This window comes from Haematobia irritans, chromosome 4 (assembly GCF_050003625.1).
Source record: "Haematobia irritans isolate KBUSLIRL chromosome 4, ASM5000362v1, whole genome shotgun sequence".
Lineage (NCBI taxonomy): Eukaryota > Metazoa > Arthropoda > Insecta > Diptera > Muscidae > Haematobia > Haematobia irritans.
The window spans coordinates 45,608,269-45,635,644 of record NC_134400.1 but is presented as its reverse complement, the minus strand read 5'-3'; the positions used below and the strand labels follow the sequence as shown (position 1 = coordinate 45,635,644).

At 36.6% G+C, this 27,376-nt stretch overlaps 2 protein-coding genes across 2 annotated transcripts; both read right to left on the bottom strand.

Annotated features, from left to right (window-relative positions):
* Positions 1 to 17,849: 17,849 nt before the first annotated feature.
* On the bottom strand, positions 17,850 to 19,623 carry LOC142233823 (uncharacterized). The gene is made up of 2 exons (XM_075304869.1): positions 19,488 to 19,623; positions 17,850 to 19,420 (listed from the first exon to the last, which is right to left on the bottom strand). Exons 1-2 carry the CDS (start codon positions 19,510 to 19,512, stop codon positions 17,949 to 17,951), a joined length of 1,497 nt encoding a protein of 498 aa, XP_075160984.1. The 5' UTR covers positions 19,513 to 19,623; the 3' UTR covers positions 17,850 to 17,948.
* Positions 19,624 to 23,416: 3,793 nt separating this feature from the next.
* On the bottom strand, positions 23,417 to 26,928 carry LOC142234443 (uncharacterized). The gene is made up of 2 exons (XM_075305574.1): positions 26,850 to 26,928; positions 23,417 to 26,771 (listed from the first exon to the last, which is right to left on the bottom strand). The coding sequence occupies exons 1-2, from the start codon at positions 26,875 to 26,877 to the stop codon at positions 23,470 to 23,472; spliced, it is 3,330 nt and encodes a 1,109-aa protein (XP_075161689.1). The 5' UTR covers positions 26,878 to 26,928; the 3' UTR covers positions 23,417 to 23,469.
* Between the last annotated feature and the right edge of the window lie 448 nt (positions 26,929 to 27,376).

Genomic DNA, 27,376 nt, shown 5'->3' with positions numbered 1-27,376 from the left:
CGAAGTGGATTACACTTTGGCGAATTGGCTGAGAAGTAATGTTCCTAAAAATGTGTGCATTAATATATACTCAGACAGTCAACCTGCAATAAAATCCTTGGACTCTGTGTTCCTCAACTCGAAAACGGCCATCGACTGCCATCTCTCAATGAGATGGCTGAGCAGCACAATATTCACCTAATATGGGTGCCTGGCCATAGGAACATACCGGGGAACTGCGAAGCAGATGAGCTAGCAAGACTAGGAACTACCTTACATATTCCAGGGGAACTGGAATCTGTTGGTATGCCTCCGGCTACCTGCAAGCTCTTACTGCGTGAGAAGGCTGTCATGATGGCAAATGTTCGATGGGAGAATTGCAAGGGTTGTAACGACACCAAGCAAATATGGCCCCATTTAAACTTAAACCGCACACTACATATGCTAGTGTTCTCGAGACGCCAGATATCACTCCTGATATCTGCTATAACGGTTCGCTGTATATAGGCGATTTTGCAAAAACTATTGGCGCGAAGTATAATGACTATTGTATGAGCTGTCATGATGCGGAGGAATCAATAAAACACCTCTTGTGTGAGTGTCCTGCATTTTGTGTAAGGCGTAATCAAATTTTAGGGTCATATAGCTTCAGATTACTGTCGGACCTGGAAAACGTTAACTTAAGCAGTCTGCTAATGTTTTTGGAACAATCTGGTTGGTTCAACAGAAGAAAATAATCGAGAAGGTTCAGCGGTTAAAACTATAAGTGTCCATATGTAATAGGTACTTTTAGTTAATGTGGTATCACAATGGACTGAATAGTCTAAGTGAGCCTGAATATTAATCGGGCTGCCACTTTAACCTAACCTAACCTAAGTAAAGACAAAATGTATGGAACCGGGCATGCTTTTTTTCAGTGTAAAAGGCGCAAAATCTGGGATTATAAATATATAAAGGGTGATTTGTTAAGAGCTTGATAACTTTTTCTAGGGCCCATTCACTGAAAATTCGACGTTGTGGCAGATCGTTCGGCTTCAGTTCTTGCACGAGCTGTATTTTATACGGTTTTACACCATGTGGTTTCCATGTGGTCGAATAACACAAACCCAATTGCTGCGAACGGCGACGAATCGACATTTCACGGTCTTCAGCAACACTCTCAGAAACAGACGCAATATTCTCTTCTGTACGCACTGTACGCATTCGTGTGGTTCGTTTAATGTCCAATAAAGTAAACTGAGTGCGAAACTTGGTCACAATCGCATTAATTGTTTGCTCACTTGGTCGATTATGTAGACCATAAATCGGACGTAAAGCGCGAAACACATTTCGAACCGAACACTGATTTTGGTAATAAAATTCAATGATTTGCAAGCGTTGCTCGTTAGTAAGTCTATTCATGATGAAATGTCAAAGCATACTGAGCATCTTTCTCTTTGACACCATGTCTGAAATCCCACGTGATCTGTCAAATACTAATGCATGAAAATCCTAACCTCAAAAGAATCACCCTTTATAACTGAAAAAAAGCTGAAAAAACGAAAAATTAAAATTTGTTTTCTAGAAGCAAGTACACAAAACCCAAATTGAAAAGGGAATTTTGTCTTAAAAGTATCCTTATTTGTATTCTCCGCTTCTTTGACTCGGAATCAATACCAAAATTTTAAAGTAAAAACAAAATCTTTGGAACCGGGCATGCTTGTTTTAGTGCATCATCATGAGATCGTAATAGGTGATGAAGCACTTCCAAGAAAATGATTTTTTTTTGAAAAGCTAGAGATGTCGCAATCGCACTAATAGAATAACGAAGAACAGCCTAATATGAGTGGTTCGCAACTATTTAAGTTCACTCTTTGCACCGAATGACTTCTTTTTATTCCCGTACGTACAAATTAAATGAGAGGTCCGTGTTTTTTACACCAGAATTCATATTTTTAAAGATACTGGCTGAATATTTACTTTATAGAAAATTTAGTCAACATTTTATTTCTATTAAAAAATTTTCACAATTTCATTTCTATAGAATTTTTTTTCCAAAAGAAAATTTTATCCAAAATTTGTTGTCAAAATTTTTCTTCTACAGAAATTTTGGCGACCGGACATATCCCCCAACGGACATTTCGCCCAAAACGATTTTTGGGCCTTATGACCTCCAATGGGGCGGTCACATCGCCCAATTTTAGTTTGGGCTTTATGTCCTCCCTTATCGCGGTCATATGTCCCAAAAAATAGGCGATCAAAACGCCCAATATTTTATGGGGAAAATAATGTCGGAGTACAAATCAAAAACTGTCCTAAATGAAGTAGTTTTTATCCCCAATTTTGGTTAACTAAATACGTACCGTATTTAATTCAAAATGCCGTAACTAGAAAGACAGTGCAGATCTCGTGGTCTATAAGAAAATTAAGGAGAAAATGGTGCAAAACGCTCCACAAAGTCCCCAAGAACTTGCCAAATCAGAACATATGAGTGAATACTAAATGTGCGAAAGTGTGCCGGAAAAGATATTTTAGAAACCACTATTATGGAAGCCGATTTGGCATACAGACTCTTTGTGTTCCAACCCAGTAAGTGAAATAATGAATGAATGAAATATGGATGATGGAGATGCTATTGTTTTATTGATGTCCCTTTTTCGGTCGTTGTTAAATTCATCACATTCAGTTCGTCCTCAAATCCTAGCGACTTTCAGTACTTTAAAAAAATCGCGCGCGCGATTTATTTCAAGTACCCATCAGCACCACGTCGATCATCTCATCTGCCTCCAAATCGCACGCGCGAAACCTTTTTTAAATTCATCACATTCAGTTCATCCTCACATTCTTGCAACTTTCGTTTTATTATCTTGTTCTAAACATTAAAATTGGAAAGAGATGAGAAGATCGATTTGCTGCTGCTGGGTACTTGAAATAAATCGCGCGTGCGATTTCTTTCACATACCCATCAGCAGCAAATCGATCATCTCATCTCGTTCCAATTTTCAGTTTAAAATACATAATTTTCAATTCAGCATTTGTCTGGTTTGTTCAAAAGACAAAAATCATCAATTTCCGAATTTTCATGCTTCAATATATAAATTCAAATGTCTTGGAGCATAAACTGACCTATTTCACGAGCGAAATAGGTCTTCGTAGTGCCACATTAGCTGCTTTTCCATATCAATCGTACGCTGAGAAGAAAAATGGTCAAAAATTCTGTTCCAGTCAAAAACAATTAAAACAAACGATGAAGCCAAGATATGCTAGTTTTACATCTTCTTCCAGCATATACAATAAAATCAGGATTCGATATTTGTCAATAAGAGGCATAAAATTAATGGATAGATGAAGTAATCATATCTAGCTTTTGAATGATTTAAAAAAATATATTTTGTTTTTTTTAACTACACACAAAAAATTTTCACGAAAATTTTTCCAATTAAAATTTTAATTGAGTTTTAAAAAATATTCAATTAAAAATGTAATTGATTCAACAATTTTTTTAATTGAAACAAAAATCAATCACAAGAATAATAGTATCAATTAATTTTTTAATTGGATCAATTAACTTTTTAATTAACCTTCAATTAATTTTTTAATTGATACTATCATTTCTGTGATTGAAGACATTTCAATTAAAATTTAATTGGATCAATTAATTTCGTGATTGAATCTGAAAAAAAAAATTTTGTGTGTATTGTTTATATTCAATTATATTCAAACGGTCATAACACCCACATTTTTTTATGGGGCTTATGACCGCGATGAGGGAGGACATAAAGCCCAAACTAAAATTGGGCGATGTGACCGCCCCAATGAAGGTCATAACGCCCAAAAATCATTTTGGGCGAAATGTCCGTTGGGGGATATGTCCGGTCGCCGAAATTTTTTTCAAAATTTTATTCGCACGGAAAATTTTGTCAAAATTTTATTTCTATAGAAATTTTTGTCAAAATTTCATTTCTATAGAAATTTTTTATTACATTTTCCAAATTTCCAACATTTTCCAAAATTTTATATCTATCGAAAATTTTCCCAAAATTTTATTTCTAAAGAAAATATTGTCAATATTTTATTTCTATAGATAATTTTGTCGAAATTGCAAAATCTCGGAAATTTTCAATATTGAACATGCAACAGCAACCACGGCAATTTTAATTTAATTTTTAGCACAATTTTATACATGGGCATTACCTTTCGATGCATCAAAAAAAGATGCAAATCCCTAACCCACTATGTCACACTTTCCCTGGCCTGACCCACGTGAGACTTTACAGCATGTACTGGATTTTACCAAGTAAACTAAACGCTAAATATCAGCTGACAAAGAAAAAAATCGACCATTAGAGGGTTAAGCATTCCCACTCGCAATTGTGCCAAGGATTCCTTTGCAAACAAGAAATATTAGAATGCAACTAATTACCGTTGTTTTTCCAACAAGGGGAGGGAGGCGATGCCATTAAATCACGCATGTCCATTGCTACGATATCTGTAGCAATGAGCATGCGTGAGTGTTTTATCTTTACTTCGGTGACAGCAGGTCCTACTGCTGCATAGGAAATTTGCTCCTTAGCCAGACGTTTTGTATTCGATATCAGCAGGCAAGTGCTTCGATTGCAATTGAATATGCAAGTGCTTGCTCTTAGGCATTTCTGTCTGTGTTCTAATCTTGACAGGAGGAAATGTTCAAATGTTGATTTAATTAACACAATGTTGTTAAAATCATGACGTTTTCCTATTCTAGCGGTATTTAGCGATATGTTTGGTAAGATTTAGAGACATAATGCAAAATATTCATGAGAAAATGGGACTTTAAAACTTTTCTATTTCCGACGTTTTCAAGTTTTCAACAATTAAAAATTTTGAATTGACGTCGTGACTTTTTTCGTTAAAGTTCAATTAACCGGTTTTGGTCTCTAACAAAAGTCGTTTAATCAATTAAGACCAACTTGTATAGTCGGTTTTACTGATTATCATAAAATTCACTAATCGATTTGTCCAGGGTTATAAGAAATCGACTTCAATTGTTTGCCTCTAAAGGTGGGTATTAAGTTCGAGTTTAGCCGCTAAAATCGTCATTTTTTCACAATTACTTTTCTTTAATAATCCATTTTAAGGAATACAAACTTTGTGAAAATTTGTTTTGAGCTATTCCCCAACAAGTTATAATGAAATCTGAAACAAAAATGTATAATTTTATGCCTTTTTTACTGATTTAGTTTTCACTTTAATGACGTAATGACGATTTTAGCGGCTAATGCTTACACTCTTAGAAAAATATGTTTTTCATATGTTCCGATATAAACAAATGTGTTTCGGGCACAATTTTAAAACACAATATATTTAAATGCAAACATGTAATGTTCCTAAACTAACACTAAATGTTTGGGACATCTATGTTAATATGTTAGAATATATTATGTTTGGGGCATGAATGTTTCATAAAAATCATATGTGTGAATGCAAACATATATAAATTTACAAATTTCGACTAAACATACATATGTTGTGATATTTTATTCAAAGCGACAGAGAGAGAGTGAGTATAGAGAAAGAAATAGAGATGGAAACCGGGAGAGTTGACAAAAGATATCAACATAACACAGCGAAAGAATCAAAAGAGAACAATTTCTGTGAAACCCCTTTTATGTTGTTTCGGAAAACTCTTTTATGATAAGGCCAAAAATTATATGCTTAAGTCTAAATATTATTTAATTTGAATAAAGAGAATGGACATTCGGAACCAAGAGAATAGACATTTGAAAAACAAACAGCATATGTTTTCGCCTTGAGAGCAGCATTTTATGTATGTGTGGACATGTGTTTTGTTTATCATTTTCGCATTATGGGCACAATTTTTTTCTTGGTTCGTTAAAAGAAATCAGGGGTCTTCATAAAAATAACGAAAGAGCACTATACCCTTTTTATTCCCTAAACCACATAGTTGGTCAGGGTATAATAAGTTTGATCGGCCAAAAAATGTGCCTACCAGAAATATTGATTTAGACCCCATAAAATATATACCGATCGACTCAGAATCACCTCCTGAGTCGATCTAGCGCTTGGTGTCCGTCCGTCCGTCCGTCTGTCCATGTATTTGTTGTTCACAGGATTCCGGTCGCAATTATTAACCGATTTTGATAAAATTTGGTACAGGGAGTTTTTTGGGCACAAGGACGAATGCTATTGAATTTGGAAGAAATCGGATCAAATTTAGATATAGCTCCCATATATATGTATCGTCCGATTTCGACAAATGGGGTCACGTTGCGCTTTTTTTCAAACGGATAGTCACCAAATTTTCCAAAAGGTAATCTTTTCCATCGCCCTTCAAGTCTGCAAAATTTTATCCAAATCGGTTCAGATTTAGATATAGCTCCCATATATATGTATCGCCCGATTTTCCCAAATTTGACCACAAAACCTTTATTTATCAACCGATCTTACTCAAAGTTGGCTAAATATAATCTTCTATAGCACTAACAATATGTGCAAAAAATCATCGAAATCGGTTCAAATTTAGCTATAGCTCCCATATATATGTACCGCCCGATTTTTCTAAATTTGGCCATAAAACCCTTATTTATAAACCGATCTTACCCAAATTTGGCTAAATGTAGTCTTCTATAGCACTAACTATATGTGCAAAAAATCGTCGAAATCGGTTCAGATTTAGATATAGGTTAGGTTAGGTTAGGTTATGTGGCAGCCCGATGTATCAGGCTCACTTAGACTATTCAGTCCATTGTGATACCACAGTGGTGAACTTCTCTCTTATCACTGAGTGCTGCCCGATTCCATGTTAAGCTCAATGACAAGGGACCTCCTTTTTATAGCCGAGTCCGAACGGCGTTCCACATTCCAGTGAAACCACTTAGAGAAGCTTTGAAACCCTCAGAAATGTCACCAGCATTACTGAGGTGGGATAATCCACCGCTGAAAAACTTTTTGGTGTTCGGTCGTAGCAGGAATCGAACCCACGACCTTGTGTATGCAAGGCGGGCATGCTAACCATTGCACCACGGTGGCTCCCAGATTTAGATATAGCTTCCATATATATGTATAGCCCGATTTTCCCAAATTTGGCCATAGAACCCTTATTTATTAACCGATCTTACTAAAAGTTGGCTAGATCCAGTCCTCTATAGTACTAACTATATGTGCAAAATTTCATCGAAATCGGTTCAAATTTAGATATAGCTCCCATATATGTATCGCCCGATTTTGAAAAATTCGCCCTTATAACCTTATGTTTGACCATACAGGCCTCATTTCGTAACTGATCTTACTCAAATCTTGCACAAGGTAACCTTTTGTGGTATTAATCAAACCCGCAAAATATTATGCAAATTGGTTCAGATTTAAATATAGCTTCCATATATATGCATCGCTCGATTTTCCCAAATTTGGCCATAGTACTCTTATTTATTAACCAATGTTACTCAAATTTCAAATTTTGATGTACTAGCCGATCGTACTTATACGTACTTGTAGCTCTAACATAAGAATATTGCTCGAATTTTACAAATTTGTATTTATTACCCACACTAATTTAAAGATTTTCTCTTTTTTAATAATGGGCTCAATATTAGTGGCATACTAATTCCATAGGTGCAATATCAACACAGCCAGTGTTGCTAGAAGTAGGGGAAATTCCCTATATATAGGGGTTTTCTAATATTTAGCGTCTTGTAGGGACGTAGGGCCACAATGTTGGACATTTTCACTCAACACAATTTGTAATAATTTTTACATTTTGGTGGCTCTAGAGGAGGAAATAAGAAGCCGGCAAGGCTTCTTATTTCCTCCATAATTACATATAGCCCCCATATGAACCGATCAGTCCATTGTGATACCACAGTGGTGAACTTCTCTCTTATCACTGAGTGCTGCCCGATTCCATGTTAAGCTCAATGACAAGGGACCTCCTTTTTATAGCCGAGTCCGAACGGCGTTCCACATTCCAGTGAAACCACTTAGAGAAGCTTTGAAACCCTCAGAAATGTCACCAGCATTACTGAGGTGGGATAATCCACCGCTGAAAAACTTTTTGGTGTTCGGTCGTAGCAGGAATCGAACCCACGACCTTGTGTATGCAAGGCGGGCATGCTAACCATTGCACCACGGTGGCTCCCAGATTTAGATATAGCTTCCATATATATGTATAGCCCGATTTTCCCAAATTTGGCCATAGAACCCTTATTTATTAACCGATCTTACTAAAAGTTGGCTAGATCCAGTCCTCTATAGTACTAACTATATGTGCAAAATTTCATCGAAATCGGTTCAAATTTAGATATAGCTCCCATATATGTATCGCCCGATTTTGAAAAATTCGCCCTTATAACCTTATGTTTGACCATACAGGCCTCATTTCGTAACTGATCTTACTCAAATCTTGCACAAGGTAACCTTTTGTGGTATTAATCAAACCCGCAAAATATTATGCAAATTGGTTCAGATTTAAATATAGCTTCCATATATATGCATCGCTCGATTTTCCCAAATTTGGCCATAGTACTCTTATTTATTAACCAATGTTACTCAAATTTCAAATTTTGATGTACTAGCCGATCGTACTTATACGTACTTGTAGCTCTAACATAAGAATATTGCTCGAATTTTACAAATTTGTATTTATTACCCACACTAATTTAAAGATTTTCTCTTTTTTAATAATGGGCTCAATATTAGTGGCATACTAATTCCATAGGTGCAATATCAACACAGCCAGTGTTGCTAGAAGTAGGGGAAATTCCCTATATGTAGGGGTTTTCTAATATTTAGCGTCTTGTAGGGACGTAGGGCCACAATGTTGGACATTTTCACTCAACACAATTTGTAATAATTTTTACATTTTGGTGGCTCTAGAGGAGGAAATAAGAAGCCGGCAAGGCTTGATCTTTGTCAACATTTTATTTCTATAGAACATTTTGTCAAAATTGTATTTCTATAGAAATTTTTTTCAAAATATTATTTCTATAAAAAATTTTCTCAAAATTTTATTTCTGTGGAATTTTTTCTCAAAATTCTATTTCTATAGAAAAATTAATCACAAAAATTTGTTTATAGAAACTTTTTCCACAATTTTATTTTTATAGAGATTTAAAAAAAAAGATTACTAATTTGGGTAAAATTCTACCAACTGTGGCAACCGTGGTGGTAATACAAATTTATATTCTAAGTTATATACGTTGCATATTCATGTTTTAAGATAATAAAGTACTTAGAACCATTTTTGTTTTGTAAAATTTTTTAAATTTAACGAAAAATATAGTAGGGAAAATTGTTTGGGAATGTAGGGAACTTTTTTTGTCCTTGTAGGGTAAACCGAACATTTTCCCTGGCATCATTGACTATGAGCTATAGTCAGATTGACACAAATCACCCATAGACATGTACCCCTTTTCTTAAATATGCAACTACGGTTTATCTCCCAGACCTATATGTTACCCCACAAATGCTTATGATTACTAATTCTGTAATGGTGGTTTAGGGTATGATATAGTCGGCCCCGCCCAACTTTCTACTTTACTTACTTGTTAGAGTTGGGACAAATTATACAGTAAAATGTATAAAAACAAAGTTTAGTTCCTCTTTATTAATAAGTAGTCCACGAGGAGTTGACGGACACCTTCAAATATAAAAGCGGGCATTAAGTTCGAGTTTTGCAGCTAAAACAATTTAAAAAGCTTATTTTCTTTAAAATGAATTATTAAATGCTAGTAAAAAACTGTTCACGCCTAAATAAATTTATGTTTATATTATAAAATTATTTATGTATGTTTATACTCGACTCCACGTTTTTCTTTTGTTAGAGTTTTTGAATTCCTTCCAAATTTTAAAGTTTTGTACCACAAACAGTTTTTTGTTACAAAATTGTTATTTTTGCAATAAAAAAATAATATTTTATCCAAAAATCAGTCAATTTCGTTTATATCAAGCACTGTTACTGACTATAAATCTTTAATAACCCACATTTCGAATATTCATTATAAAAATTTAATATAGTATAAATATAAATGTGTAAATTAAAAAAAAGTGTTCGGTCGGAGCAGGGATTGAACCCACGACCCTTTGCATGCAAGGCAGACATGCTAACCACTGCTCCACGTGGCAAACAAATGTATGTTTCTGTTAAATAATGTTATGTTTGCATGGGCTCGTGGGCGCTGCAAACTATGCTATATAAATGTAATTTATAACGATAATTATCTCCTGGTGACTATAACAGCTACGTAATCCAGTGGATAGTGTGCTGGCTTACAAACTGTATGGTGCTCGGTTCGATTCTCCGTGCAGGCGAAAGGTAAAATTTAAAAAATTTATAAAAGTGAATAATTTCTTCAACATTATTTGTATTACAGAAAAAGGTGCCAAGAAGAAATATATTTCGTGGAAGTGAAAATAACGTGTATGTTAGGGAATGAGCACAATCGTCTTTGGGAAAAATTCTTCCAAGCATATAATATTTTTGGCTCAAAATGCTTCCAAACATATAATATGTTCACATAAAACAAACATATTAATGTTTCGGCAGTATCCAATAATATATGTGCTTCCTGCAAAATATGTTTGGAACATATGTTAAAGAAGCGATTTTTTTTGAGGGTGTAGTACTAAGTTCGTTTCTGCGAAAATTGAATACCTTCATCTATCTCCGAAAATAGGGTCTCAAACCCAGGGATGTTAACTTATTTATACGAAATAATATGCCTGCCTATTTTTTCGTGCGAAAAATCCAGGGTTGTATTTATATATTCTGGGTCGTGATGAAATTCTGAGTCGATCTCAGCATGTCCGTCCGGCTGTTGAAATCACGCTAACTTCCGAACGAAACAAGCTATCGACTTGAAACTTGACACAAGTAGTTGTTATTGATGTAGGTCGGATGGTATTGGAAATGGGCCATATCGGTCCACTTTTACGTATAGCCCCCATATAAACGGACCCCCAAATTTGGCTTGCGATTGCTCTAAGAGAAGCAAATTTCATCCGATCCGGCTGAAATTTGGTACATAGTGTTAGTATATGGTCTCTAACAACCATGCAAAAATTGGTCCATATCAGTCCGCTTTTACGTATAGACCCCATATAAACGGACCCCCAAATTCGGCTTGCGATTGCTGTAAGAGAAGCAAATTTCATCCGATCCGGCTGAAAATTGGTACTTGGTGTTAGTATATGGTCTCTAACAACCATGCAAAATTGGTCCATATCAGTCCACTTTTACGTATAGCCCCCATATAAACGGACCCCCAAATTCGGCTTGCGATTGCTCTAAGAGAAGCAAATTTCATCCGATCCCGCTGAAATTTGATACATGATGTTAGTATATGGTCTCTAACAACCATGCAAAAATAAACCGATCCCCCGATTTGGCTTGCGAAGCCTCTAAGAGAACCAAATTTCTTCCGATCCGGCTGAAATTTGGTACATGGTGTAAGTATATGGTCTCCAACAACCGTGCTTGCGAAGCCTCAAAGAGAAGCAAATTGCATCCGATCCGGCTGAAATGTGGTACATGGTATTGGTATATGGTCTCTAACAACCGTGCAAAAATTGGTCCATATCGGTCCATAATTACATATAGCCCCCATATAAACCGATCCCACGATTTGGCTTGCGGAGCATCTAAGAGAACCAAATTTCATCCGATCCGGCTGAAATTTGGTACATGGTATTGGTATATGTTCTCTATTGACCATGCAAAAATTGGTCCACATCGGCCCATAATTATATATAGCCCCATATAAACCGATCCCCAGATTTGACCTCCGGAGCCTCTTAGAGGAGCAAAAGTCATCCGATACAATTGAAATTTGGTACGTGGTGTTAGTATATTGTCTCTAACAACCATGCCAAAAGTGGTTTATATCGGTCCATAATTATATATAGCCCCCATATAAATCGATCCCCAGATTTGTCCTCCGGAGCCTCTTGAAGGAGCTAAATTCATGCGATCCGGTTGAAATTTGGAACATGGTGTTAGTATAAGGCCGCTTATAACCATGCCATAATTGGTCCATATCGGTCTATAGTTATATATAGCCGATCCCCAATCACACAAAAATTGATCCATATCGATTCATAATCATGGTTGCCACTCGAGCCAAAAATAATCTACCAAAAAAGAAATTCGGGCTATTCCGGCCGAAATGCTCGAAAAAGTTGCCCAAAATTGGACTTTCCGAATGGACCACCTAAGACGCAGCCGCGGTCAACATTTAAATGAAATTATCTTCAAAAAGTAAATGTCATGGACCAATCTAACGTTTCAAATAAAGAACCGATGAGATTTTGCAAATTTTATGCGTTTTTTTTTTTTAAAAAAGTTATCAAGCTCTTAACAAATCACCCTTTATATAGACCCCATATAAACCGATCTCCAGATTTGGCTTGCGAAGCCTCAAAGAGAAGCAAATTGCATCCGATCCGGCTGAAATGTGGTACATGGTATTGGTATATGGTCTCTAACAACCGTGCAAAAATTGGTCTACATCGGTCCATAATTATATATAGCGCCCATATAAACCGATCCCCAGATTTGGGTTGCGGAGCCTCAAAGAGAAGCAAATTTCATCCGATCCGCCTGAAATTTGGTACCTGATATTGTTATATGGTCTCTAATAACCACGCAAAAATTGGTCCACTTCGGTTCATAATTATATATAGCCCCCATATAAGCCGCTCCCCAGATTTGGCTTGCGAAGTCTCCAAGAGAAGCAAATTTCATCCAATCCGGTTGTAATTTTGAACATGGTGTTAGTATATGATCTTTAACAACCGTGCCAGAATTGGTCCATATCGGTCCATAATTATATACAGCTCCCATATAAAACGTTCTCCAGATTTGACCTCCGAAGCCTCTTGGAGGAGCAAAATTCATCCGATCCGGTTCAAATTAGGAACGTGGTGTTAGTAAATGGTCGCTAACAACCATACCAAAATTGGTCCAATCACACAAAAATTGGTCCATATCGGTTCATAATCATGGTTGCCACTAGAGCCAAAAATAATCTACCAAAATTTTATTTAGACAGAAAATTTGGTCAAAATTTTATTTCTATAGAAAATTTTGTCAAAATTTTATTTCTATAGAAAATTTTGTTCAAATTTTATTCGGTTCATAATCATGGTTGCCACTCGAGCCAAAAATAATCTACCAAGATTTTATTTCTATAGAATATTTTGTCAAAAGTTTATTTCTATAGAAAATTTTGTTAAAATTTTATTTCTGTAGAAATTTTTGTCAAAATTTTCTTTCTATAGAAAATTTTATCAAAATTTTTATTTCTATAGAAAATTTTGTGAAAATTTTATTTCTATAGAAAATTTTGTTAAAATTTTATTTCTGTAGAAAATTTTGTAAAAATTTTATGTCTACTTTGTCAAACTGAATTATATACGTATTGGATCGATCTTTTTTGATTTAATATATACCACGTATGGACTTACATACAATTTAGAAGATGGTGTTAGGAGGTTTTAAGATACCTTGCCATCGGCAGGCGTTACCGCAACTTAAGTAATTCGATTGTGGAAGAAGTTTCTACGCAATCCATGATGGAGGGTACATAAGCTTCGGCCTGGCCGAACTTACGGCCGTATATACTTGTTTTTTTTTTTTTTATATGGTGTATAACAATTTTTCGTCCGAAAACGTGATCTTAGTACTAGGCTTAAACTCGAACTTAATACCCTTAAATCGATATTCTTAATGCCCCGTCCAGACTATAAGTTTATCCGGACGAAATGTTTGTGTTTGTAAAGAATCTTACATTATCACAATGTACTGAATAGTCTAAGTGAGCCTGAAATTTAATCGGGCTGCCACTTTAACCTAACCTAACATTATGGCCAAAAGCTATTTGTCGGCGATAACTAAATTATCGATAAATGTGTTATCGAGCCTTCAAACATAACATATAGTGTGACCAACATGTGGCATGTGTCTCAAAATGTTGGACACTAGCAATATCTTGCGAATAAACTTATAAGTGAACAGCTCGTAACATAAGGTAGAGGCAGCGTTGCCAATTTAGCTATTTTCCCGCTAGATTTTGATTTTCTGAAGTCGTTTAGCGGGAAAAAAATGAATTTAGCTTTTAGCTTTTTTCTGGCTATTTTTCATGACCGTTTTAGCTATTTTTGGCTTTTTTATTTTCGACATGTTTCTATTGAAATATGGATAAAACGGCGTTTTCTATCTAAGCCTTGTTGCCAGAATAAGGTTTTCTACATATTTCAAAGCTCAATTGAAACATTACATTTACAATATTAGCATTTGACTCGTTTATCCTTTTAATGTTATTATAATATTCTAAAGTTCTATGAATTATGATATTACTAAATTAAAATAGTACACTGAAAAAAAACATGCACGGTTCCAAAGATTTTGTCTCTACTTTAAAAAATTTGGTATTGATTCCGAGCCAAAGAAGCGGAGAATACAAGTAAGGATACTTTTAAGACACAATTCTCTTTTAAAATTGGGTTTTGTGTACTTGCTTCTATAAAGCAAATTTTAATTTTAAAGACAAATTAATTAAATTTAAAGAATTTTTCTGAATTATTAAAGTCAAGTTGACCTTAGCCCAAACATTTTTTCTTTCATGTTATGATACCCATTTTTAAGTGAAATCACTTAATTATAAGGACTTTACGACTTCATTGAAAAGTTTATCGACTTTTGGACAAGGAAAAAACTTTATATTAGAGAAATGCGTCTTCTATGCTAAGCAAAATTTGCATTCGTATATTAAAGACATGAAATCTTTGACCTCACGACAATATTTTTTTCAGTGTAGATGTGCATTGCTTTGTACGCTGAAAAAATTTTGTCGTGAGGCCAAAGAGTTCATGTCCTTAAAATCGAACGCGAATTTTAGGTTATAATAGCATTTGTGAATTTCTCTTATATAAACTTTTTTCCTTGTCCAAAAGCCGCTAAAGTCGTTTTGTCCTTATAGTTAAGTGATTCAACTTAGAAATGGATATCTTTACATGAAAGAAGGCTGGGGTAAATTCTAAACAAATTCTTAAAATTAAAGAAAAAGACTTTAAATTTGTGCAGTTTTTGTATCTTGACCACAAACCAAAAAAACATTCAAAAGTAGAAGATGTTTTCAACACTTTATTTGAAAAACTTATACATAGAATAATTTCTACTTGAAGTCGAGTCTGAATTTGGAAATTTAATTTGTCGTAGCGCGCCTGTAAAGCTCTTTGATAGCTCATGAAGAAAAAGCTGAAAACCCGAATAAATTCCAATTCGGAATCAATACCAAAATCATTAGTGTACAAAATCTTTGGAACCGGACATAAACCAATTAAAACGAAAGATATTTATATTCTCTAATTCTAGTGCAATTGGATTTGTTGATGATTAACCAGCTGATGATTGCAAGTTTTTACTGGGAAAAATGTTTTTACTGTGAAATGTAAACGAAGGACTACCAGTAAAAATTTTTGATAATAATCAAAATGTATCGAGTACGCAAACAGAGCTAATATGATTTAAATATTGTTATAGTCTCACAGAAGTAGACTTAAAATGAATACAATTAAAATAATATGTTATGTTAATTGAAATAAAGCCTTTAAGTTTGCAAAATTTCAATCAAAAATGTAACTTTTGATACAAAAAAAATTAGTTTTTTTTCTAGCTATTTTTTAGAAGTTTTTAGCTTTTTTTGGGCAAATCTAGCGGTTTTTGGTGAAACAATTCTGGCAACGCTGGTCCACTTAGTAGTTCCCTACAAAAAAACTCCGTTACCCATAGAAAAAAAATCAAACCAACAACCAGCGTTCATGATCTGAAAACGTAATGGTTACGAATTTATAAACAAAATTAAAAAAGATTTCCGCTACCGTGACTCGAACCTGTGTTGTCTGCACCATACCCGTTAACAGTCGACTTAGAACATTGCATCACCGGCGGAGTTTCCATGACAACATCTAACGATTATTTTAAGACTTTTCATGGCCAAAGAAAAAGGAATGTCGTTCATGAAATCGTGAAAGCCCGTGGACGATATCGTCAACAATCCGTTTTGATTTTTAGTGAACGTTTCCATTTCATTTTGTCACCGTCCGTCTACGATTGTGGAATGCAATTTTTGCTGCAGTTTTTTTTAACCCAACTAAAATGTTTTCTCTACTTCAACGGTATTTGACCTTCACGTTCAACTGATCTTTGTTTCCAGCTCTGCACAAACAAACATAAAGTCCACCAATGGACACACGAGGCCAAAGCCGGAGAATACGGAGCATGCGGCAGCGGTCCGTAGCCCAATTGTGCCAAATTTACCGTGAACCATTTTCCAAACGAGGTCGATTTATTTTCAACTCAGCGACTCTTCTCTGGAAGGTCGGATTTCCGGTACAGTCCATTTCTCCATAGTCTCCAGTGTGCACCAATGGATCCATCCGAGGTCGACTGACTTGGATTGCCTTACTTGGAGACTTGTTGATGCGATGAGTGCCGGATTTGCTGACACCGGACAACAAACCCAACTTCGAGTTCCACCCAGAGTAGTGATAGAGCTCAAATTATGGGATTTCATGCGTTTCGCGGTGAATGCCGGCGTTGCTGACTCCGGACAATAAACCCAACTGTGAGTTCATCTCACTTGGCCATAAAAAGGTAATTGAGCTAAATCGGGCAGCACTCTGTAATAAGAGAGAAGTTCGCCACTGCGGTACCGCAATAGACTGAATAGCCGAAGTGCGCTTAAAATATCGCGCTGCCACTACAACTAACCTAATCTAAAGAATAATCGAGTTGGGGGAATGCTTCCGAAGAACGGGATCCGAAAAAGCCGAATACCGTTCCATCGATCTGAAAGTTGATATCACAATCAGCTCCCGCCCCGGTCGAACTGAGCTTCTCAGTTGAACCCCATCCATCGTATTTTCCTGAGTTGGCACGGTGCGACGGTTTTTGGTTGATCGTTTCCTTGGCATATATTTTTAGTAGCTGCTCGTTGTACGTAATCAGACTATGGTGGTATGACTCGGTAGGATCACGTTGCTGCCATTTTCATTGGAGTCAATGAAACAGGGGTAAGTTAGGTTATGAGGTATTTCCAGCTCACATAGACTATTGAGTCCATTATGATAGGACAATTGCGAATTTCTCTCTTATCACTGAGTGCTGTCCGATTCTAGGTTTAGCTCCACGTGTCCTATTATGGTGAAACCACTTAGATAAGCTTTGAAATACAAGCCAAACAGAGAGTAAATAAACCCTAACTGAAAAACTTTTTGCCTGAAACAGAGATTGAACCCATTACCCTATGTATGCCTGGCGGGATTAGGTGCCATTGCACTATGGTGACACTTCAAGAACTTCATTATTGTACAACTACTCCAGAATAGGTACCTACTACATGGTACCTATTACAAAACGGGGTTTCAGCTCCACAGTAGATTGAAAAAAATACTTTTTAGGTATGACTCGGTATAATATGATCAACGAACATCACGTAACAACTCATAATTCCTGACTTTGCACTTGTTGTGGGTGCCTCCACGGTGGAATTCCGCCAAGTCCGAACGGAACGTTCCAGATTGAGGTGAAACCACTTAGAGAAGCTTTGAAACACCCTGAAATGTCAGAAGCATTACTAAGAATGGATAATCGATCCCTGAAAACTTTTTGGTGTTTGGCCGAAACAGGGTTTGAACCCACGACCCTGTGTATGTAAGGCGGGCATGCACAATTGTGGCTGAAAATAAAATCGGGCAGCACTCAGTGATAAGAGAGAAGGTCACTACTGTGGTATCACAATAGACTGAATAGCGTAAGTGGAAGTGAAATATCGGGCTGCCACTTTTACCTAAGCTACATTTGTTTTAGCGAATTCAATAAATGTCAAACCATGGAATACATAAATTTTGAATCTTTATTTTCAATCACTCAAAAAACAAGACGCTTAAATATAAAACCTCTAGGCTAATAGAAAAATATGGCATCACTATATATTTCAAATCTTCCTTTTGGTACCTCGAAGGATTTCCGATACAGCAGCTTCACGTGATTTAGCCCTATCCTTTAGGACACTATTACGTTTGGCAGCAAATGCAGTCAAGGGTAGGCGAGTCTTAATAAATGCCCTTGGCGAATCCTTAATATCAGATGCTGGAGTTGAAACATCGATTTCATTCCTCATTGTTGTGGACTCTATTGGCAGAGCTTCGGATGTACTATCCGAAGAACGTTTTCTAGTCCTAGGAACTTTGTCATCGTACATATTAGCATTTTGAGATACATCATTAGTCATGGGATGGAGATTTGATGTTATCTCAGGAGATTTAAGTAAATGAATAACATCCCTTACCACACGTTTTAAGGATATATCAGAGGCGGCAGGTTTGTTGGTAATTTTTGACATAGGATTTTTTAAATCTCTACGTTTTCGGTTTGTGAAATAATCGGCATCTCTGAGATTCTTGGGAATTTCTAGATGCCCACTAGGTTCTTGAATATTAACAGAATCTGTACCACATCTGCGATGATGCTGTTCACCATTGGATGACTGAACTTCAGGTAGATGAACCACATCTCTGGCCACACGTTTCATCTCTTCGGCATTGGAAATTATTGGACCCATTTCCATATTATCCATCTCCTGCACTTGGCGATCCAGGGTATCATCAATTTGAGGTTCAGGCATTTGGGTAGGCTCCACAGAATCACTCACACTTCGATCTTCTTTCCTTAATTCCACATTTGATTGACATTCATTGTCCTCATGTTTCCATTTAAGATGGTCATCATTTGGATCTCGCTCTAGATGATCATGTGAGCTAACATGTTCGAAGATATCTTTTACAACTTCCTGGGGAGTATGGGGATGGGTCATCTCAATGTTAATTGGTCGATTGGTAGAATCCTCTGCTTCGTCATCGGTAAGTTCGGTAAGACAAGTGATGATACCTTTGATTAAGGAAAGATTTGTGGCCGTCTTATGGGTATGAGTATGGGCAAGATTACGTTTCATACGTAGACTCTTGGATTTCTCTTCCATATTCTCATCAACCATTCGTAGAATATGCAAAACATCTCTGGCCTTTCGTTTGGTATTAAAATCCAAATTCATTGCTGGACAGGTCATGGGTTCTGGAAATACCATTTCTTCAGGAGTCATCATATTCTCCTGGGGCTTTAAATCGATTCCAGGCAAATGTATAACATCTCTGGCGAAACGTCTGGGAATTTTCCCACTCTGATCTTCATCTTCCTTCTTCTTCTCCTCCACACGATCACTTATGGTATCTAGCATAGCTAAAATATGTCTAACATAACGTTCAGCCCCTTGTAGTCTTTCAAATCGGTCCAAACGTTCCTCTCTAGCATTTAATTCTCCAGAGGTAGTGAAACTTTTCTTCTGTAATCTCTCCGATATTGATTCTTCTCCAAGATCCAGGGCATAACATGCGGACCATATACAAAATGCTGCATAAAGAAAATCAAGGTCACTCTAACCTCATTTTATCTTTGATTGTCAATGCATCTGACTTACCCAATATTATAAGATACTCCTTCATGTTGTAGGTTCCCTCTGCAATGTGAATAGACTGGCGTTTATTGTTTACATGTCATTGCGTTTTATATTTTCCCTGGGATGAGCAGAGATCAGAGATCCACTCCAGTCTACGCATTTTTGTAACCTATTGTGAAGTGTGACGTTGTCTGAGTACTTTGGCTTTTCAAAATGCATGAATGTTGCATTTTAGGCTGTATTCTTGTTTCGTTTGTTTGTTTTTTGAATAAGTTCCAAAACTTGTTTGGTTGGATTTGTTGGAGTATTGAGGTATCGAAATGGGCACCTGCTATAATATGCCGGTTATATAATATACAGTGGCTCTCAGTTTATTTATGTACAATTGATCATTTTTTTATACCCACCACAATAGGATGGTTGGGTAAGATTACCATTCCGTTTGTAATGCATATCGATTTATGACTATATAAGAGAGAAATTCTATGGCTTTCAGACTATTGTAAGCACTCTACAGCCTTCAATAATGAAGCTGTGCTAAAATGTGGCCCACGTATAAACGGATCCACCTATTTGATTTTTTTGAGCCTATAGGCACCTCTACTTTTATCCGATTTCATGATAAGAAGCTGACTAAAATTTGGTACATTTCGGTCCATGATTTAATATAGTCCTCATATATAGAGCGATCTCCTGATTTGGCTTCTTGAGCTACATTTTTTCGGGAAAAGTAAGGTTTGATCACTAGACAAAGATCCGCAGCTTCATATTTCAATAGTTGGTCGGAAAGGAGAACCTCCCCTCTGCCCGACTATTTATACCCTGTGGCACACTGTGCAAGAGGGTATTATAAGTTAGTGCATAAGTTTGCAACATCCAGAAGGCGGCGAAATAGACACATAGTGTCATTGGCAATTGTAGTCAGGGCTAGTCCCTGAGTCGATCCAGCCATGTCCGTCATTAATTCAAGTCATCATCAACAGCAACTCTGCTTTTAAGGGCAATCGCAGCACTCTCGTTTGTCGGCAGTGCTGAAAATGCCCACAAATTGACTTTGTACGAGGCACTATTTCCACAACAGAATACGAAAACTTTTCAAACTGCGATATTTTTTAAATGGTGTTGCAGTTTTAAAAAATCAACAAGGCGCAGCGAAGCGGGAAGGCTTCGACTAGTTTATTTATATTTGGTTTTATGGTATTTGTCTCATTTTTTAATGACAAATTTTATGTATGAAATAGCCTGTGATCCACTGTATATGAATGTATACATGTATGTGTGTACATGGTTAATTACTTTAAATGTTTTCTTGTTTATTTGTATACCCTTCCACACATAAATGAGAAGACTATCAATTTTATCAAAGAGTTTGTAACGTTTCCATGCAATGCTCTGAAATCTCATCCAAAAAAGCTTACGAAATTTGCGCCATCTACATTTGCTCTCTCTATAAAAGAGAGCAAAGTTCTGCTATCAATCTAAATTATTTTTGGTCTGGCCATAAACAATAGACTCAAATAGATGATCCTCTTCTCTCCGAAATAAAAAAAAAACGTGTGAGTTCCAAAAATTAATTTTCTGACATTGCCGTTTGTGTTGTTCGTAAAGAGAAATGCTGATCAAAATAAATTAATTCGTATTTTAACGGTTTTGGTCACAATTTTTTGTTCAAATATGAACTTTTAATATATTAAATCCTCGGGTGCATCATAAACGTTCTAAAATTGGCAAACTACAAATAGGAAAACGAAAGAGAACGTAAGCGTGCTCTTATTCTTCGTTTATTCTTAATCCTCGGAACAGCCAAAAATCGATTGACACAGACGGATCATCTATCTAAGTATATGGGCCTGGCTTCCAGGAGAAATTTGACTTTGTCATTTCTGATGGAGGGTATCTAAACTTCGTCATGGCTTATCGTTTACCCATATTGCCTACATTGTGTGTTTATTTGTATGTCTCGTCTTCGCATTCATTGATGAGAGAAATACAAGAAGATGTTTGACTGACTGCAAGGGTATTGGCATAGTGACCCACTTGTTATACTGGTTGAAGGGTTCTTCCCACTGCATTTTATGCACTCAAGGATGGCTATTTTTGGGAATCCCATAAAGGAATTTTAAGATATAGCGTAACAACAGCCATACACCCAATATAGTAAACTCACCATGAACGAAAATGCAGTTTTATTTTAGCAAATTTTACTAAAATCGGATAAAAATTGTGATGTCTAAAAGCCCAATAACACAGATCGGGAAATCGGTCCATATTGGGGCCACACAAAACCATGAACTAACAGACAACATATTGGGTACACCTATTTAAGATCGTAAAACAAGTAAGTAAAGTCTAAAGTTGGGCGGGGCCGACTATATTATACCCTTCACCCCTATGTAGGCCAAAATTTGTGTTACCATCTCCACTACTTCACATTTGCTGGAAGCTATATAAAGGAGACAATTTTTTACTTCTACAAAATCTCTAGAATTAAAATTTAAATCGGCTAACGCTATCCACTTAATTGTAGGAAACTTCCATTGAAAATGGGTCTAAAATGTGTAACAGTCTACCATATTTCCCCAACTCTGGTGTACGTATATATGGGAGCTATATATAATCTGAATCTGATTTTGACTAAATTTGACATGTATAGTTAGAATAATAATTCTGCTATCTATGCGGAATTTCACGTAAATGGGAGTATAACTTTGGCCCCCCCTGGTCATATGAGTGCAAATCGGACGGAAGATATATATGGGAGCCATATCTAAATCTGAACCGATTTCAACCAAATTTGGCACAATTACCGATACTACTAAACGTACTCCTTGTGCGAAATTTGAAGCAAATCACGGCAAAACCTGGATTTTGAGGCCATATAAGTTCAAATCGGATATATATGGGAGCTATATCTAAATCTGAATCGATTTTGACCATATTTGGCACATACAATAGTATCATTAAAAGTACCGCTTGTGCAAAATTTGAAGTAAGTCAGGGCAAAGCTCTGGCTTTTGAGACCATATAAGTCTTTGGCCTCTGTGGTCATACGAGTCTAAATCGGACGAAAGATATATATGGGAGCTATATCTAAATAAGAACCGATTTGGCTGATATTTTGCAAGATTTTCGAGATTCATAAAATATTTGGATGTACGGTATTTCAAGAAAATCGGTTGTAAAACACGCTAATCGGGGATAAATATATATGGCGGCTATATCTAAATCTTAACCGATTTTTTCCAAAACCAATAGCGATTGTCTCTGTCCCAAGAAACGGTCCCATGCCAAATTTGAGGACGATCGGACTTAAATTGGGAGCTGTACTTTGTGCACAGACGGACGGACATCGCTAAATCGACTCAGAATTTAATTCCAAGCCGATCGGTATACTAAAAGATGGGTTTATGACCACTATTTCTTGGCGTTACATACAAATGCACAAACTTTTTATACCCTGTACCACAGTAGTGGTGAAGGGTATAATAACTCAATTTTTCAGGCAAATCGTATAAGAACTACAATTTCCATAAGCACGAGGCCCTAAATCGGGGGGTCGGTTTTTATCACAACCTAGATCGATATAGCCCATCTTCGAACTTTATCTGCCTGCAGACAAAAAACAAATCTGAATCAGGACGATACCGATATTCTTGAAGACTATAGCATGATTACAACAGATAAACCTACGGACAAGAATATATAGACTTTATATAGTCGAAAATCGATATTTCCATGTGTTAAAAACGGAATGGCAAACTCAGCGTAAAATTTTTCGTTGATTTTTTTTCTGAGGGTATAAATATTTTGAGATATTGATCCTCTTAACCTGTGACAATGAATATGTCATGGTTATTGAGCATTGAGAAATTTTAAACAAATTTAATTTTCGTATAAAAATATTTTTAAATCTTTTATGATTTTTTATTAAATCCAAATACTTCATTTACATTTTGGATAACTTACAAAATAATCTGGAGAAAAAAATTCCAATTCCAATTACTTATTCTAAATCGACTTCTGTACATACATCCATGCCAATCATTGGGCATCGGTGATCTCGTGTGACAACAAATTTATTTTTGGGATGACGACAATTATATGTCTCCAACATGCATTTATTTGGAAACTCATGCATGCAAATGCCATTGGTGGCACAAACAGGATCAATTTCGAATTTTGTACACAATAAATCACAACGATCTATGTTCGTAGCCAATGTGGTAACCTCGTCAACTGGTTTAGTTGTTGTGACCATCATTTTATTGGCAACAATGGGAGTTTTTGTTGTGACCATCATGTTGTCAGTGTTAACAGAACGCATAACTCGATGATTTAATTTGACAGGTTTCGATGTGGTTAGAATATTGGCAATTACCTTAGGATCTGTTACTAATTTAGGTTTTGCTGTAACTAAACTTTGTTTATCCCAAAATGGTTGAGCTCGTTTGGGACGTTTCACATTTTTATCGGTGGTTTCATCTTCGTCAGATGAATCCTCATCACTGTCCTCCTCTTGGGATTTGTTGTCTTTCTTCTTTTTGGTTTTCTTCTCTTCTTCCTCATCGCTATCTTCATCCGAGGATTTATCTTTGACATCTTCAGTAATTGGTGGCGAAAGAGAGACATGAGGTACCAGAACTTCATCTTTAATTACAGGATGATGGAGTATGGGGGGCAATGCATCATTGGAGATTTTCTCAGTCACGGTACCTTTATGAGGTTTTCGTGACTCTACAACAGTTCCTTGAACTGGGACTTCTTTGGTCATTGTCTCGCCATTGACCTTGGGTTTCATATTGGGAACTGCAGAACCTTCAACACTATCCTTAACCACAGGAGTCACCTCATGAACTGGTACCACAACTTCAGTAACATCCTTGGCCATGGGCTTAACTGTTGTCACGACTTCATCAACATTCTTTATCATGGCTTGGTCAGTGGTTACCATAACATTGGGCATTTGGACCACATCAGGATTTTCTTTAACCATAGGTTTCATTGTAGTCACCATTTCCACCGATCTTCGCATCATTTTATGGTCTACATTGGGTTCAGATTTCATCGTCATTTCAACCATATTTCTGGGAGTAGTTGTCACCACCATATGGGTATTAGGAAATTTCGTCATAGAATCTGCTGGAACTACCAGACTGGGTACCTTATTTCCAACTTTGGTTACCTCTTTTCCATGAGATTCCATGGAAATAGTATCATGGGACTTTGGAACTTTTGTTACTCCATCCTTCATCATGGGTTTTACTGTGCTAACCATAACCTCTGGCATTTTAACTGAAGCTACTACAGCTTCTACTGATCTTCGGTTTCTTGTATGGCCTTGATTTCCTGAAGATGATTTCGCTATCACTTGTATTACGGTGTCCGGCATTCCTGGAGCATGATTTAAATGGGGCCGAACTGGAATAGGAATTAGTTCGTCTGACATTACGACATCGGAGATTCCAGGATTAACCACATGGTGATCTTGGATGGATAAATGAACATTGCCACCAGTTGGAACAGGGACTACTACCGGCATTTCTTTTGTTACCATGGGCTTAACAGTGGTAACCACAACTTCGGGGACATGCTCTTTTCCAACCACTGGTTGCACCATCATAGTTTTTACAGTGCTTACAACAACTTCAGGTTTTACAGTAGTCACACCAACTGTAGATTTCATAGGCATAACATCTACAGGTCTTTTTTGTACAACATGAGCTACACCAGGTTTAACTGGCACTGATGGTACAACCGAAGGTACTACATGACCCGATACAACTCCATGAACATGGTTAACATTGCCACCAATTGGAACAGGAACTACTACCGGCACCTCTTTTTTAACCATGGGCGTAACTGTGGTAACCACAACTTCGGGGACATGCTCGTTTACAACCACTGGTGTCTCCATCATGTTTTTTACAGTGCTGACGACAACTTCAGGTTTCATAGGCATAACATCTGCTGATCTTTTTTGTACAACATGACCTACAACAGGTTTTACTGGCACTGTTGAAACAACAGAAGGTACTGCATGTGTCGATGTAACTCCATCAACATGGTTCACATTGCCATCAACTACAACAGGAACTACTACCGGCATTTCTTTTTTAACCATGGGATTAACAGTGGTAACCACAACTTCGGGGACATGCTCTTTTCCAACCACTGGTTGTACCATCATGGTTTTTACAGTGCTTAAAACAACGTCAGGTTTTACAGTGGTAACGCCAACTATTGATTTCGTAGGCATAACATCTACAGATCTTTTTTGTACGACATGGCTTACAACAGGTTTTACTGGCACTGAGGAAACAACAGAAGGTACTACATGGCCCGATGTAACTCCATGAACATGGTTCACATTGCCATCAATTGGAACCGGAACTTCTTTTTTAACCATAGGCTTAACAGTGGTAACCACAATTTCGGGGGCATGCTCTTTTACAACCACTGGTTCTACCATCATGGTTTTTACAGTGCTTACAACAATGTCAGGTTTTACAGTGGTAACGCCATCTGTTGATTTCGTAGGCATAACATCTACAGATCTTTTTTGTACAACATGACTTACAACAGGTTTTGCTGCCACTGTTGAAACAGGAACTACTACCGGCATTTCTTTTGTTACCATGGGGTTAACTGTGGTAACCACAATTTCGGGGACATGCCCTTTTCCAACTACCGGTTTGACAGTCATGGTTTTTGCAGTGCTTACAACAACTTCAGGTTTTACAGTCGTTACACCCACATGATCGTCAACAGTGCGCACAGGACTTATTATGGGTTTACCTTTGGTAGCAACGGTAGGATTCATAGGCATAACATCTACAGATCTTTTTTCTACAACATGACCTGCGACAGGATGTACTGGCACAGGTGGTACTACATGCTCTGAATTAACTCCATGGACACGGTTTACATTAGCTTCATTGGGAACAGAAACCACCACAGGTACTTCTTTTGTTACCATAGGCTCAACAGTGGTAACCACAACTTCGGGGACATGCTTTTCTACAACCACTGGTTTCCCAGTGCTTACAACAACTTCAGGTTTTATGTCAACAGGAACTACTACCGGTACTTCTTTTGTTGCCATGGGCTTAACAGTAGTAACTACAACTTCGGGGACATGCTCTTCTGCAACCACTGGTTTTACATTTTGATTATGTTTATGATTTTTATTGACCTCCACTACCACTGCTGGGACTTCGGTATCTTTATGTCCATGGCCTGGTAGAGGACTGCTAACTTTATGAGTGATCACTGGAGGCACTGTCGCTGCTTCAACAGACAGCAGAACTAGAGAGGAGAGAATTTAAACATTTTTAGCAAAATAAAAAAAAACAACTTAATTTAATCCTCAAATATTCCACCAACCTGCCACTAGTATCACAAAATACTTCATCTTAATGATTCTAATACTGAACTCGTACTGAGTGTCTCCTTGGAAGATGATGAGAACTTTTATATGCTTTAAACGAAATATTTTTGGGAGTTTGCTTAGCGATTGTTATTTTAATCTTGAATTGGTGATCTTCTTCGTGGTCCACAAAGCAAAAAAAAACATACATGCCACTATCCCTTACATGCAGTGGTTAAAAATATTCCTAAAATATGCATCATTACGTCGAATCATTAAAAAAAGAAAATGAAGGTGTGCTCCTAATACTTATCCATTCGTTAAACCGGTTTTTTACTCAAATCAACTTTTAGTTGCCTTTCATGTAGAATGAAAGGAAATGCTGGACTTCGTTATGGTAAAATTTATTCAAATGCATATGATTTGCTGAGTTACATACATTATAATTATGTATAAATATGTATATGTTTATGTAACTGTAAATTGCATTTATAAATATATTTGTATTTATTTTAATATTTAATAGGGGTTTCAGTGATTCATT

Bases quoted from the DNA above. Each gene is read 5' to 3' on its own strand.
- LOC142233823 (XM_075304869.1), bottom strand. From the start codon at position 19,512: ATGAAGGAGTATCTTATAATATTGG. The intron at 19,421-19,487 runs GTAAGTCAGATG...TTCTTTATGCAG, and splicing joins GGAGTATCTTATAATATTGG to CATTTTGTATATGGTCCGCA.
- LOC142234443 (XM_075305574.1), bottom strand. From the start codon at position 26,877: ATGAAGTATTTTGTGATACTAGTGGCAG. The intron at 26,772-26,849 runs GTTGGTGGAATA...TCTCCTCTCTAG, and splicing joins TTTTGTGATACTAGTGGCAG to TTCTGCTGTCTGTTGAAGCA.